This window comes from Hypanus sabinus, chromosome 8 (genome assembly GCF_030144855.1).
Source record: "Hypanus sabinus isolate sHypSab1 chromosome 8, sHypSab1.hap1, whole genome shotgun sequence".
NCBI lineage: Eukaryota > Metazoa > Chordata > Chondrichthyes > Myliobatiformes > Dasyatidae > Hypanus > Hypanus sabinus.
The window spans coordinates 108,403,990-108,419,060 of NC_082713.1; the positions used below are offsets into that span (position 1 = coordinate 108,403,990).

Consider the following 15,071-nt stretch of genomic DNA (forward strand, 5'->3'; position numbering starts at 1 on the left):
ATTCACTACATCTACGGCTCTACCTTCATCAATGTATTTAGTCACATCCTCAAAGAATTCAATCAGGCTCGTAAGGCACGACCAGCCTTTGACAAAGCCATGGTGACTATTCCTAATCATATTATGCCTCTCCAAATGCTCATAAATCCTGCCTCTCAGTATCTTCTCCATCAACTGAAGTAAGACTCACTGGCCTATAATTTCGAGGCCTATCTCTACTCCCCTTCTTGAATAAGAGAACAACATCCGCAACCCTCCAATCTGGAACCTCTCCCATCCCCATTGATGATGCAAAGATCACTGCCAGAGGCTTAGCAATCTCCTCTCTCGCTTCCCACAGAAGCCCGGGGTACATCCCATCTGGTCCCAGTGACTTATCCAACTTGATGCTTTCCAAAAGCTCCAGCACATTCTCTTTGTTAATATCTACATGCTCAAGCTTTTCAGTCCACTGCAAGTCATCCCTACAATCGCCAAGATCCTCTTCCGTAATGAATACTGAATCAAAGTATTCATTAAGTACCTACGTTATTTCCTCCGGTTCCATACACACTTTTCCACTGTCACACTTGATTGGTCCTATTCTCTTACGTCTTATCCTCTTGCTCTTCACATATTTGTAGAATGCCTTGGGGTTTTTCTTAAACCTGTCCGTCAATGCCTTCTCATGGCCGCTTCTGGCTCTCCTAATTTCATTCTTAAGCTCCTTCCTGCCAGCCTTATATTCTTATCATTCCTATCATTACCTAGATTTTTGAACCTTTAAGTTCTTCTTCTTGACTAGACTTACAACAGCCTCTGTACACCACTGATCTTGTACCCAACCATCCTTTCCATGTCTCATAGGAACGTACCTACTCATAACCCCTCGCAAATATCCCTGAACATTTGCCACATTTTTTCTGTATGTTTCCCTGAGGACATCTGTTTCCAATTTATGCTTCCAAGTTCCTGCCTGATATCCTATTTCCCTTTACTCCAATTAAACATTTCCCTGACTTGTCTGTTCCTATCTCTCTCCAATGCTATGGTAAAGGAGATAGAATTGCAATCACTATCTCTAAAATGCTCTCCCACTGAGAGACCTGACACCTAACCAGGTTCATTTTCCAATACCAGATTAAGAACAGCCACTCCTCTTGTAGGCTTAACAACATATTGCGTCAAGAAACCTTCCTGAACACACCTAACAAACTCTACCTCATCTACTCCCCTCACTCTAGGGAGATGCCAATCAATATTTGGGAAACTAAAATCTCCCACCACAACAACCCTGTTATTATTACTCCTTTCCAGAATCTGTCTCCCCATCTGCTCCTCAATGTCTCTGCTACGTTTGGTGGTCTATAAAATACACCCAAGTAGAGTTATTGACCCCTTCCTATTCCTAACTTCCACCCACAGAGACTCCATAGCTAACCCCTCCAATGACTTCCTCCTTTTCTGCAGCCACGACACTATCTCTGATCAACAGTGCTACACCCCCACCTCTTTTGCCTTCCTCTCTATCCTTTCTGAAACATCTAAAGCCTGGCACTTGAAGTAGCTATTACTGCCCCTGCACCATCCAAGTCTCTGTAATGGCCGCAACATCATAGCTCCAAATGCTGATTTCACTCCTGTACGCCCTCTCGTTACCACCTGAGATTCTACCAACAATGGTTGCATCGTTAGCAAATTTATAGATGGTACCTGAGCTATGCCTAGCCACAAAGTCATAAGTATATAGAGAGTAGAGCAGTGGGCTAAGCACACACCCCTGAGGTGCGCCAGTGTTGATCATCAGCGAGGAGGATATGTCATCACCAATCTGCACAGATTGTAGTCTTCCGGTTAGATCCAGTTGCAGAGGGAGGTACAGAGGTCCAGGTGTGGGAATGATGGTATTAAATGCTGAGCTATAATCGATGAACAGCATCCTGACGTAGGTGTTTGTGTTGTCCAGGCGGTCTAAAGCTGTGTGGAGAGCCATCAAGTTGCATCTGCTGTTGATCTATCGCGGCAACAGGCGAATTGCAATGGGTTCAGGTCCTTGCTGAGGCAGGAGTTGTCTAATCATGACCAACCTCTCAAAGCATTTCATCACCGTTGATGTGAGTGTTACCAGGCAATAGTCATTTAGGCAGCTCACATTATTCTTCTTAGGCACTGGCATAATTATTGCCTTTTTGAAGCCAGTGGGAACTTCTGCCCGTAGCAGTGAGAGGTTGAAAATGTCCTTGAATACTCCCGCTAGTTGGTTAGCACAGGTTTTCAGAGCCTTACCAGGTATTCCATCTGGACCTTCCACCTTGCGAGGGTTCACCTTCCTGAAAGACAACCTAACGTCAGCCTCTGAGACAGAGATCACAAGGTCATCAGGTGCAGCAGGGATCTTCACAGCTGTAGTTGTGTTCTCCCTTTCAAAGCATTGAGTTCATCTGGTAATGAAGCATCACTGCCATTCATGCTATTGGGCTTCGCTTTGTAGGAAGTAATACCCTGCAAACCCTGCCAGAGTTGCGGTGCATCAGATTTCACCTCCAACCTCATTCGAAATTGTCTCTTCACCCTTGAAATAGCCCTCCGCAAATCATACCTGGTTTTCTGGTACAGGCCTGGGTCACCAGACTTGAATGTCACGGATCTTGCCCTCAACAGATGACGTACCTCCTGGTTCATCCACGGTTTTCAGTTTGGGAATATACAGTGAGTCGTTGTGTGCACACACTCATCCAAGCAGATTTTAATTAAGTCGGTTACAACTGCAGCATACTCCTCCAGGTTCGAAGATGAATCCCTGAATACAGTCCAGTCCACCAATTCAAAACAGACCTGGAGGCGCTCCTGTGCTTCCCTTGTCCATACTTCTTGGTCCTCACTACTGGTTTTGGCAGTCTTCAGTCTCTGCCTATACTCAAGGAGTAGAAGTACAGTCAGGTGATCAGATTTCCCAAAATGAGGGCGGGGAATAGCATCGTAGACATTCTTAATGATGGTGTAGCAATGGTCCAGTGTGTTGCTTCCTCTGGTATTGCAACTGATCTGTTAATGGTAATTGCTTAGTGGGGAGAACATACAAACTCCTAGTAGACAGTGACAGGAATTGAACCCTAATTGTGATTGCTGGCACCAGAAAGTTTTACGCTAATTGCTACAACAACACAGCACCACAAAACTATAAGTAAGGAGGGGACTAATCTGATCCACAAGGCCACATCCACTAATAGATAGTAATAGTAATAGATGCTAAGAAAATAACCTGTTGGACCTGTTAAAATCTGTTAAAATAATGTCTTGTTGGAATCACAAAACAATTGAATGAATTATCCTGTCACTACCTCCTGTTCCGATGAATTGGAAGATGATATGCAAAAATCAAAACCCATGATTTTCCAGGCACCACTTCTATTCAGAATGATATTCTCTGGTGTTAGGTTCCCATGAATCATCTTAACACTGCTGTGCAGAAAGGAGAGGCCTTCACAAACCTGCAAGTAAGCAAGTGTCATATTATTACAGTTTAAAATGGACTTAATTAAGATAACTGCATGATCATAACCATGGACATTCTATAAGTACAAAAGTCTAGGACAGCACATGTACTGCTGAAAATCTTGGAGGACCAGTCACATATTCCTAGGCAACAACAGTTTATTCAACAGTGTTTTATACACTAAAGCCTGAGGGACTGAATTATAGACTAGAGTACAAACAACCTGGGGAAACAGTTGTAAAGACCAAGGAAATGGCAGAATCAACACACACAAAATGCTGGTGGAACACAGCAGGCCAGGCAGCATCTACAGGGAGAAGCACTGTTGATGTTTCAGGCCGAGACCCTTCATCAGGACTAACTGAAAGGAAAGATACTATGAGATTTGAAAGTAGTCGGGGGAGGGGGGAACTGCGAAATGATAGAAGACTGGAGGGGGTGGGGTGAAGCTGAGAGCCAGAAAGGTGATTGGCAAAAGGGATACAGATCTGGAGAAGGGAAAGGATCATGGGACGGGAAGCCTCGGGATAAAGAAAGGGTGGGGGGGGGGTGGAAGCACCAGTGGGAGATGGAGAACAGGCAGAATGATGGGCAGAGAGAAAAAAAACAACTAAATATTGTCAGGGATGGGGTAAGAAGGAGAGGAGGGGCATTAACAGAAGTTAGAGAAGTCAATGTTCATGCCATCAGGTTGGAGGCTACCCAGCCAGTATATAAGGTGTTGTTCCTCCAACCTAAGTGTGGCTTCATCTTGACAGTAGAGGAGGTCATGGATTGATATATCGGAATGGGAATGGGATGTGGAATTAAAATGTGTGGCCACTGGGAGATCCTGCTTTCTCTGGCAAACCGAGCGTAGGTGTTCAGCGAAACAGTCTCCCAGTCTGCGTCGGGTCTCACCAATATATAAAAGGCCACACCGGGATCTGGGGCCCTTAATGGTGGTGAGGGAGCAAGTGTAAGGGCAGGTGTAGCACTTGTTCCGTTTACAAGGATAAGTGGCAGGAGGGAGATCGGTGGGAAGGGATGGGGGGGATGAGTGGACAAGGGAGTCGCTTAGGGAGCGATCCCTGCGGAAAGCAGAAAGAAGGGGAGGGAAAGATGTGCTTGGTAGTGGGATCCCGCTGGAGGTGGCGGAAGTTACGGAGAATTATACATTGGACCTGGAGGCTGGTGGGGTGGTAGGTGAGGACAAGGGGAACCCTATCCTGAGTGGGGTGGCGGGCGGATGGGGTGAGGGCAGATGTGCGGGAAATGGGAGAGATGCGTTTGAGAGCAGAGTTGATGGTGGAAGAAGGGAAGCCCCTTTGTTTAAAAAAGGAGGACATCTCCTTCATCCTGGAATGAAAAGCCTCATCCTGAGAGCAGATGCTGTGGAGTCGGAGGAATTTGAGGGCAGGGTGAAAGTTGGAAGCAAAGTTAATGAAGTCAACGAGCTCAGCATGTGTGCAGGAGGCAGCACCAATGCAGTTGTCGATGTAGTGAAGGAAAAGAGGGGGACGGATACCCATATAGACTTGCAACATGGACTGTTCCACAAAGCCAATAAAAAGGCAGGCATAACTGGGACCCATGCGGGTGCCCATGGCTGCACCCTTGGTTTGAAGGAAGTGGGAGGAGCCAAAGGAGAAATTATTGAGAGTAAGAACTAATTCCGCTAGACGGAGGAGAGTGGTGGTAGAGGGAAATTGGTTAGGTGTAGAATCCAAAAAGCAGCAAAAAGCAAAGAGCTTTGAGACTGTCCTGGTGGGGTATGGAGGTATATAGGGACTGGACGTCCATGGTGAAAATAAGGCGGTGGGGGCCAGAGAACTTAAAATCATTGAAAAAATTCAAAGCGGGGGTTCTGGCGACGTCATCGTTGAGGATGGCAGCTTAAGTCACTAGCTCCTCTGGAAAAACACGTATTAAGCCCCGTTATTCCATCAAATATAATATTTTTCAAAAAATATTTGAACTGAAAAGAGGGGCAAGAATGGGGAAAAGGAACGGAAATAAAAAAAAATCCACACTGCGGAGAATTTATTTATTTCTTTCTTACAAAACGTAAGAGAATTTTATCCAATTTGGAACAATTTGATTCATACTGGGAAAAATGGTTTAACTAAATAATACCTCATAGGCCTGACTTTATTCTCACAAATCAATGAATCTGTTGTAAAAACAAAAGATCACTCCCTACTTGTACATAGTTCTTCCCTTTTGCTTGTTTTTTCTCTCTACTCTTTTCTATAAGTGTGTACCTCAGATAAATACTTTGTAGAGATTTGTGATATATATGATATATAGATACAATGTCTGAAACACATCTTATGGAAATGTTTGTTTGATGATAATGAACTTCAGTATAAAAATAAATTACAAAAAAGAAAAAATTCAAAGCGTGAGAAGTGTCACGAACATAGGTGGGAAGAGATTGAACAAGGGGGGATAAGACAGTGTCAAGGTATGCAGAAATGAGTTCGGTGGGGCAGGTGCAAGCTGAGACAATAGGTCTACCTGGACAGGCAGGTTTGTGGATCTTGGGTAGGAGGTAGAAACGAGAAGTGCGGGGTGTGGGAACTATGAGGTTGGTGGCAGTGGAATGGAGATCCCCAGAGCTGATAAGGTTGGTGATGGTATGGGAGACAGTGGCCTGGTGCTCCTTAGTGGGGTCATGATCAAGGGGTAAATAAGAAGAGGTATCAGAGAGTTGTCGCTGTGCCTCAGCCAGGTAGAGGTCAGTACGCCAGACAGCAACAGCTCCCCCCCTTATCAGCAGGTTTTATAGTGAGGTTGGGATTGGTGTGGAGGGAGCGGAGAGCAGAGCGTTCGGAAGGAGTGAGGTTGGAATTGGAACAGGGTGTGGTGAAGTCGAGACGGTTGATGTCCATGAAGAGGAGGAAGGTTGAAGACGGAAGAAGGGGTCATTGGTGGGTGTAGGAGAGTCCTTGTCAAAGAAGTAAGCTCGGAGACAGAGCTGGCGGAAGAAGAGTTCAGCGTCATGGCGTACGCGGAACTCACTGAGGTGTGGGCGAAGGGGGACAAAGCTGAGGCCTTTACTGAGGACAGAGTGCTCTGCCTCAGAGAGTTGAAGGTTGGAGGGAATGGTAACGACCCAGCACGGATGAGAGATGGGATCAGAGGGGGGAGGGAGGCTGGTAGTGACAGTGGAGAGGGAAGGGTTGGGGTGAGAAGAAGATGGAGCCTCTGAGGGCCCAGGAGCTGATGATGGGATCTGAGGGAGTGAGTGGTGGTGGGGGAAGGGGAGATGGGAGTCACAATCGCAGCATGTGAATCATTGGGGATACAGTTGCAAGAAAAAGTTTGTAAACCCTTTGCAATTAACTAGTCTTCTGCACTAATTACTCATAAAATGTGTTCTGATTTTCATCTAAGACACAATAATAGACAAACACAATCTGCGTAAACTAATAACACACAAACAAGTGTACTTTCCATGTCTTTGTTGAACACAATTTTTAATCATTCACAGTCCAAAATGTATAGGAACCCTTGTATTTAATAACTGGTAGAATCTCTTTTAGCAGAAATAGCCTCCACTAAATGTTTTCTGTAGCTTTTGGTCTGACTTGGACAATGATAAGGAGGAATTTTAGACCATTTCTCCATACAAACTTTCGTTCATCAATATTTCTGGGATACCCTGCATGAACAGCCCTCTTCAGGTCATGTCACAGCATCTCAATTTGGTTAAGGTCTGGATCCTGACTTGACCATTGCAAATCACGAATTTTCTTTTTTTTTATAAACCATTCTGTTGTTGATTTATTCTTGTGTTTTGGATCACTGTCTTGTTGCATCATCCAACTTCTATTAAGCTTCAGGTAACAGACTGCTACCCATTCTCTTGTAAAATGTCTTGACATAATTTTGAATTCATTGTTCCCTCAATGATTGCAAGCTATCCAAGCCCTGCGGCAGCAAAGCAGTCCCAAACCATAATGCTCCTTCCACCATGCTTCACAGTTGGCAGGAGGTTTTGGTGTTGATGTCCAGTGCCCTTTTCCCTCCAAACATAGCAATGTGCATTTATGCCAGAAAGTTCCAACTTTTTTCTCATCTGTCTACAGAACATTGCCCCAGAAGTATTGTGCCCCAGCTGGTCTTCTGCAAACTTGAGACATGCAGCAATGTTTTTTTTTGGAGAGCAGTGATTTCCTCTGTAGTGTCCTTCCACAAATACTATTCTTGTTCTGTGTTTTTCTTATAGTGAACACGTGAACAAAGACTTTAGCAAGTCTTTGAGATTTCTGCAGGTCTTTTGCTGTTATCCTTTGGTTCTTTTTCACCTCCATTGCACATTGTACTCTCGGTGTGATCTTTACAGGATGCCCACTCCTACGGAAAGAAGCAACAATACTGAATTTCCTCCATTTGTAGAGGACTCTTACTGTGGACTGATGAACACTCAGGTCTTTAAAAATCCTTTTGTAGCCTTTTTCAGCTTCATGCATCTCTACAATTCTTCTTCTAATGTCTGAAAGTTCTTTTGATCAAGACATGCTGCATATAAACAGATCTTTCTTGAAAAGAGCAAGTTCTATTAACAACCTGACTTTGCATGTCTTTTTTTTAATAGGGCATGACACCTCTACAACCTACACCTCCATTCTCATCTCATTGACTGGAACATTTGACTCCAAACAGCTTTTGTGGAAGGCACAACCCTAGAGGTTCACATACTTTTCTGAATCTAGACTGATTGTTTAAATGGTGTATTCAATATTGACGAGAAGTACAACTGTTTGTGTGTTATTAGTTTAGGCAAATTGTGTTTGTCTATTATTGTGACTTAGATGAAGATCAGACCACATTTTATGAGTACTCAATGCAAAATACCAGGTAATTGAAAAGGGCTTACAAACTTTTTCTTGCAACTGTATGTAAAGCAGAGATTGATAGGTTCTTGGCCAAACTCTACTCCTGTGTCTTATGGTCTTAGACTTTTCATCATTTTTGTGGAAGAAGTTATGACAAACATTCCACAACAAATAATGGTGAGGAGGAATGAATGAAACTGGATTTAGTGAATTGATGTTAGGAAAATTTATGATGCTGAAACCCAGTCAGTCCCTGTCCCAGATGACTTACATCCTTGTATCTAATGAAACAGCAGATGCAATAGCTATAATCTTCCAAAATTCTTTGAATTTAGATAATTTTATTTATTTTTGGTTTTACTTAAATCTATAGTACAGTAACAGTTCTTTCTGGCCCAACGAGCTTGTGATGCCCAATTATACCTATGTGATCAATTAATCTTCTTTGGAATGTGGGAGGACCCAGAGGAAACCCACGTGGTCATGAGGAGAATGTACATATAAACTCCTTACAGACAGCACCAGTAAGGTCTTTCAGAAGCATTTAAGAAAGTCTAGGTAAAATCATAGGTATACAGATGATAGAAAAATGGAAGACTAAGTAGGAGGGAAGGGTTAGATTGATATTACAGTGGGTTAAAAAGTCAGCACAACATCGAGTACAAAGGGCACAAATAGACTCCTCTGGGACACACTGGCAGTCTTCTTACCACCTATTCAGCCCAAAATCTAGATTGACACCCAGCTCACACTCACAACTAACAGTGCTAAAGATGCCTGGTTAACACACCAGAGGTTTTTCTTTGGGGGGGCGGGGAAGAGAGGGTGATCTCACTAAAATTATCGAATATTGAAAGGCCTAAATAGAGAGGTCATAGTGAGGACCTTTCTAATATTGGCAGGTCTAGGACCTCAGGGTACAGTCGACATTTCAGACCAAAACTTGTAAAAAAAATTCTATTCCTCATATCAGATTCCTTTCTCTTCAGCCCTTAACTCTTGCACCTATCCCTTCCCAGCTTCCCATATCATTTTCCCTCCCCCACCCACCCTCTTCTCCCTCACCTGGTCTCACCTATGACCTGCCAGCTTGTACTTCTCTTTTCCTTTCCCACCTTCTTATTCTGGCTTCTGCCCCCTTCTTTTCCAGTCCTGATGAAGGGTCTCAGCCATAATTGTAACATAAATGCTACCTGACCTGCTGAGTTCCTCCAGCATTTTGTGTGTGTTACTATCATAGAGTTGAGTATGTTGAAAACGCACCATCCACTCACCTGCAGCAAACCATATTTGATTTCCACATCATAAAGCTTGTGCTCTTTAACTTCTGCAGGCACAGGAGACGGTAGGTGGTCATAGCAACCGAGGACATTGGCTAAGCTTGCAAAGACGGGCTCCGTGCAAAAGGCTAAACAGTCTCTAAAAAGAAGTTCAGTTAGACCACAAAAGAAAAAAATCAGTTTAACAAGAGTTAATTTTCACATGAAGAGTTAGCAACACATGCATCAGAATGGCTCTACCTGGACTCCTCTAGTGGATGCTGTACAGTCAGCAGTCGTGGGTGCCTCAGTCTCGTCAGCTGTTGCACACCTTTCTTGAGTGACTCGATTATGTGGTCCTTTTCAAACTTCTGGTACTTCTCGATTAGCTTTTTGTCAAAAACAAACACAGCCACTTCCTGAAACAAGGAGACTTGATCAATGTCACAGAATTGAAATATTAAAATTGCATTTTACAATTGATTCTATTGAATGTTAAAGATTACTGTGAGAATTGAAAAGAATATGAAATGTGAATTACTAGTGCTTCACAATGACCACTGGAAGAAACTGTAATCAATCTGTTCTCTATCTGCATAATGATAAAAACCTTTGCAAAAATCATGTAATGTATGTGCATTCCAATGCTAGGTAAGAAAATCTTTGAAACAGTAGGGTCAAAACCAAACTCATCTGCACAAGTACGTGTGCACAGGTGCAATTAAAAACTTGCAGCAGTGTCACCAGCATATAGCATCAGATAAGCAGCATTCAGAAGAAAATCAATTAACATAAATTATACATTATTTTTACAAGAAAGAACATATTTAGAACAAAAAGGAAGCCCATTTTAGAGCCAAGTCACCATCAGGACTTTGTCGGTTGGATCACAAAACCAGGTCCGAAAATAGTGGTGTCAACAAACAGTAGTGGCACAAACAGTCAGCAAACAGTCAGCAGCCGGTCATGAACTGCATGAAATCCATTACACTGAACCCCTGCTAGTTTGCATATTGCCCCAATCAAACCACCAGTGATACAACAGTCTCAGTCTTGTCCCAGCTGGAGAGTAATGCTCATCAACTTGAGTTCATTCCTCAGAAGCTGGTGAGCAAGATGTCCTTGTCAGGTCTGAACGCCTCTCCGTCACTGGATTTTACTTTTTGATGGGAGAGACCTCAGTCAAAGGTCTGTGTTGGCACCAACAGCCCCAGAGCAAAGTGTTTACACTGCTGATGCATGTCTGTACTGCTTGATCCAGCTCTAACCACTGTATTTGGCATCATCAGCAACAACGATGAGTTGGCATACAAGGAGGAGGCAGAGCCACTTGTGGACTTCAGGAAGGTACAGGCTGACCACTCCTACTACACAAAGGCTACTCCGTGGAGAGTCAGGTGAACCAAGTTTCTTGGAGTGTACATCACAGAACATCTCACCTGAACCCTGAACTCCACCTCTTTAGTTAAGAAAACACAGCAGAGCCTCCACTTCCTGAGGAGGCTGAGGTGAGTGAGGCTCTGCACCCCAGTTCCAACCACATTTTACTGGAGCACCATTGAGTGTTCTGATGAGCTGTATGGGAATTGAAAGGTAATTTACCACAAGACTTCATAATGGATTGTGAAGACTGATGAGATCATCATCCAGAGTCTCCCCACCCCCTTTCCAGAACATATATCAGAAGCACTGCAGAGCCCTTAGCATTGTCAGGTTCAAGTTCAATTCATTGCCATTCAACCATACACACATATACCACCAAACGAAAGAATGTTCCTCCTGACCAATGATAAACAACACAGTACATATAACTCACATATATAACACAAAGAAAAGTTACCACAAATAATAAGGAGCATTAACGCACAAGATAAAAAGTAAACAGAATTGTTGTCGCTGATAATAAAATCAAATAGCTAAAGTAACAGGGCTGAGAACACATTCACTTTTACGACTGAAGCATTCCTTTTTTTTACTTGTTATCAAAGCAAACAGCATGGGCCCGTCACCCACACTGTTCTGAAGTCTGAATAGAAAACTGTCTTATTGGTAATGGATATTAACCATTTGGGAAATTGCATATGTTTGAAATCCTTACTCACAGGATCAATCACCATTAACAACTGAGGTGTTAAAAGTCAATCGAAACTTCATGCAGACTGGCGATATTTTGAAGTTGGCAAAGTCAATTGTCCCTTATTTATTGGTTGGGTTTCACATCATTTTGTTTTTCTTGTCTGTTTCCGGCACCACTATTATGTAAAACAGCCTTTCTCAACCTTGTTGCCCAGGAGGAACATTTGAAAATTATTAAATATACAGCTCACGGAACATTAGCGTGATCAGTAAGTTGTAGATATAATAATCCAAAAATGATCATCAATGCTCTTTTAAGCAGAGAATGAATTTTTAGTCAACCTTTCTTGAAAAAAAATACAGTTAAGCTTAGCTTACCTTTCTTGAAATTAATCTCTTTCTTTACCTTTCATAAATTTTTTAAAAAACTCATGAGGAAAACAGAATAAATTTCTCAATTCTGGATTGAACTTGAGATAAGCACACATGGATTTCACCTTCAGCTGAAATGAGATGATTGCTATCCTTGCTCTTCATGCTTGTTAAACAAGAAAAAGTGCTTACATATGCAAGAAGTTGAAAACTGCAGCAAAGTGTCCATTGCTTTCCTACGAAAGGCAGGATACTCTTCACACAGTTTTTAAAATATTCTTAAGTGAACTGGTCTTAAAGCTACTAAATAACTTCCTTCCTGGGTCTTTTTACTGAATGTGACGTTATTTTCAAAAGCTTTAATCTGCTTGTTTTGAGATTCCAATAGTCACTTACAATAATCTGCACTTTTATGTAGTTATGTGACCTTTCAAATTTGCTGCAGCCATCGCTATGTTTTAAGTTGTTTGCCACAGACTGGGCACAATGGAATGGGACAATTTGGGTCACTAGTCCATGTGAAACCCATTGACAAGTAGCTCTCGTTGTAAAGATGGACTTATCTGTGTCCGTTGTTGCACTAGTGCAGTGAGATGACTCAGAAGATTGTAATTCTTCATCATTAATCTCCGTAGGCCTAGACCTAGCAGATTCCTCTTCAAAAATCACCTTGAATTTTCTACTACACTGGTAGCTTGATCACTCCAATAAGTCAGTTGGTGACATGCAAGGGGAAGTTGGGGGGAGGGGAGGTAATTTTGGAGGGAGAGGCTGAAGTAACAGCCCGTCCATTCAAAGCTCAGAAAATGCACTTCATGCTCCTTAACAGCCTACCATCCTCCCCTCCATGTAATACAGCACTCACCAATTATCAATGGCCTCACCTATCTTGCTTCAAAAACTGAGAATAAACACAATCCTACAGCGCACTTCCATACTGGGCTGAGAGACCTTTAACGAGATTGCTAATGACAATGCTCAGTCACTGCCTACCACTGCGGGCACCAGCATGATGCGTTGCGTGAAATTCAAAATACGACGTTTAATCTTTTAAAATAACAATCTCTTGCGGAACCCCGGTTGAGAAACATGGGCATAAAGAGACGCTATGGGTTTGAGGAAGATCTTTCTGGAAGTCTCACTACAGATGCCTTATGTGTCTGGCTTGAGTACACACTGCCACAGTTACCCCAGCCTATCATGTCTGCAAGTAAGTAGAGGCGTCTCCGGCGGTCTCACTTGTCTACAACTGCTGCACACCATCTTTGTCTGGACATCGTCTTTAACCCTTGCTCTTAATACAACTTTCACAGTATAATGCTACTGGTGCTGCACACACAATGAGACCTGGATGGTGGCAGGGAGTTTAGTAGCCTTACAGCTTGGAGGAAAAAGCTGTTTCCCATCCTAACAGTTCTTATCCCAATGTTACGGTACCTCCTACGGTGTGGGGGGGGGGGGGGAGAGAGGAGTCAAAGAGATTGTTGGACAGAAGGGAGGGGTCACTGATAATGCTAAGGAACCCTGTGTAGGTAGTGGTCTGGATAAATATCTCTGATGGGTGGAAGAGAGACCCCAGTGATCCTCTCAGCAGTCCTCGCAACCCTTTGTGGGGTCTTGTGGTCGGATGCCTTGCGACTCCTGTACCAGATGGAAATCTCTTTGAAGGGAAGCTTCTTCCCCCAGGCTGTGAGAATAATCTGCTACCACCCAGTACACATTATTTATGACAGCACAGTATACTACTGTATATTTAAATATGTAATTTATGTACTTTATGTTTACATCTAGATATTTTATTGTGTTAATATCATTTTATATGTTGAATGTGATGTACGTACTGTGTTGTGCACCTTGGTCCCTGAGGAAAGTCGTTTCATTTAGCTGAATGCATGTGTACAGTTTAATGACAATAAACTTGAACATGATCTTAAAACAGTTCATGATGTTTTCCTCAAGCTTGCCCTTGTACTTTGATGACACTACACTGTCCTTGTGGTTTTGATCTTATTGCAACAACAAGTTTCTGTCAGATTTTTTGATACCAAGTGGTTTAACATTAATGACGTTAAGTAGTTAACTTTAATTAAATTCTGATTCAACTATTTTGCTCTCACAAATCGGTGCTCTAGCTTTAGATTTATCCATACTGGCTCTCTGTACTTGTCTGCTTCTCAAGTTTGGCAAATCTTTGAATCCCCTTGCTACATCACTAACACGTGTGCCTTTGGTTAACTGAGCACCAACTTGGGAATTACAACACAGATTAAGATAAAGACAAACTTTATTTGTCACATGTAATTGAAATGTACAGTGAAATGTGTCAACAACCAACACAGTCTGAATACGTTCTGGGGGTAGCCCGTAAGAATCGCCAACATAGCATGCCCATAACTTACTAACCCTAACCTGTACATCTTGGAGTGTGAGAGAAAACCAGAGCACCCAGAGGAAACCCATGCAATCACAGAGAGAACAGACAAACTCCTTACAGACTGCGGCAGGAGTTAAACACTGATAGTTGATCACAGGCGCTGTAAAGCATTACATTAACCGGTACACTACAGTGCAGCATAGCAATGACCCTTCAGCCCACGATGTTGTGCTGACCTATATAAACCAACAACATGACCAATTTAACCCTTTTCTCCAACACAGCCTATAACCCTCCGTTTCCCCTACATCCATGTGCCATTCTTTCATATATCCCTTTTGTATTAGCCTCTATCACAACCCCTGTAAGTGCATTCCAGGCAACCACCACTCCTTGTGTAAAATACCTACTCTGACATCTCCCCTAAACTGTCCTCTACTCACATTAAGGGGATGTCCTCTGGTATTAGTCATTGCTCTTCTGCAAAAAAGGCAATGGCTATCCACTCTATCTATGCCCCTCCCAATCTCATATACTCTATAAAGCCATCTCCCATTTTCCTTCACTCCAGAGAAAATCCCTAGCTCACTCAACCTTTCCTCATAAGATGAATTCTTTAATCATCCTGGTAAATAGCTGCACTCTCTCTAGAGCTGCCAAGTCCTTCCCATAATGAAGCAACCAGAACTGAA

The 15,071-nt window shown here is 42.8% G+C and overlaps 1 protein-coding gene across 2 annotated transcripts in view; it reads right to left on the reverse strand.

Annotated features, from left to right (window-relative positions):
- scyl2 (SCY1 like pseudokinase 2) overlaps nucleotides 1-15,071 on the reverse strand; it is an 89,228-nt gene that overhangs the window by 48,130 nt on the left and 26,027 nt on the right. For both annotated transcript variants that reach the window (XM_059977560.1, XM_059977561.1), the window contains 3 exons: nucleotides 9,819-9,976; nucleotides 9,573-9,717; nucleotides 3,321-3,470 (listed from right to left, as the gene is read on the reverse strand). In XM_059977560.1, coding sequence (XP_059833543.1) covers nucleotides 3,321-3,470; nucleotides 9,573-9,717; nucleotides 9,819-9,976 — 453 coding nt within the window. The remainder of the gene's footprint in view (nucleotides 1-3,320; nucleotides 3,471-9,572; nucleotides 9,718-9,818; nucleotides 9,977-15,071) is intronic.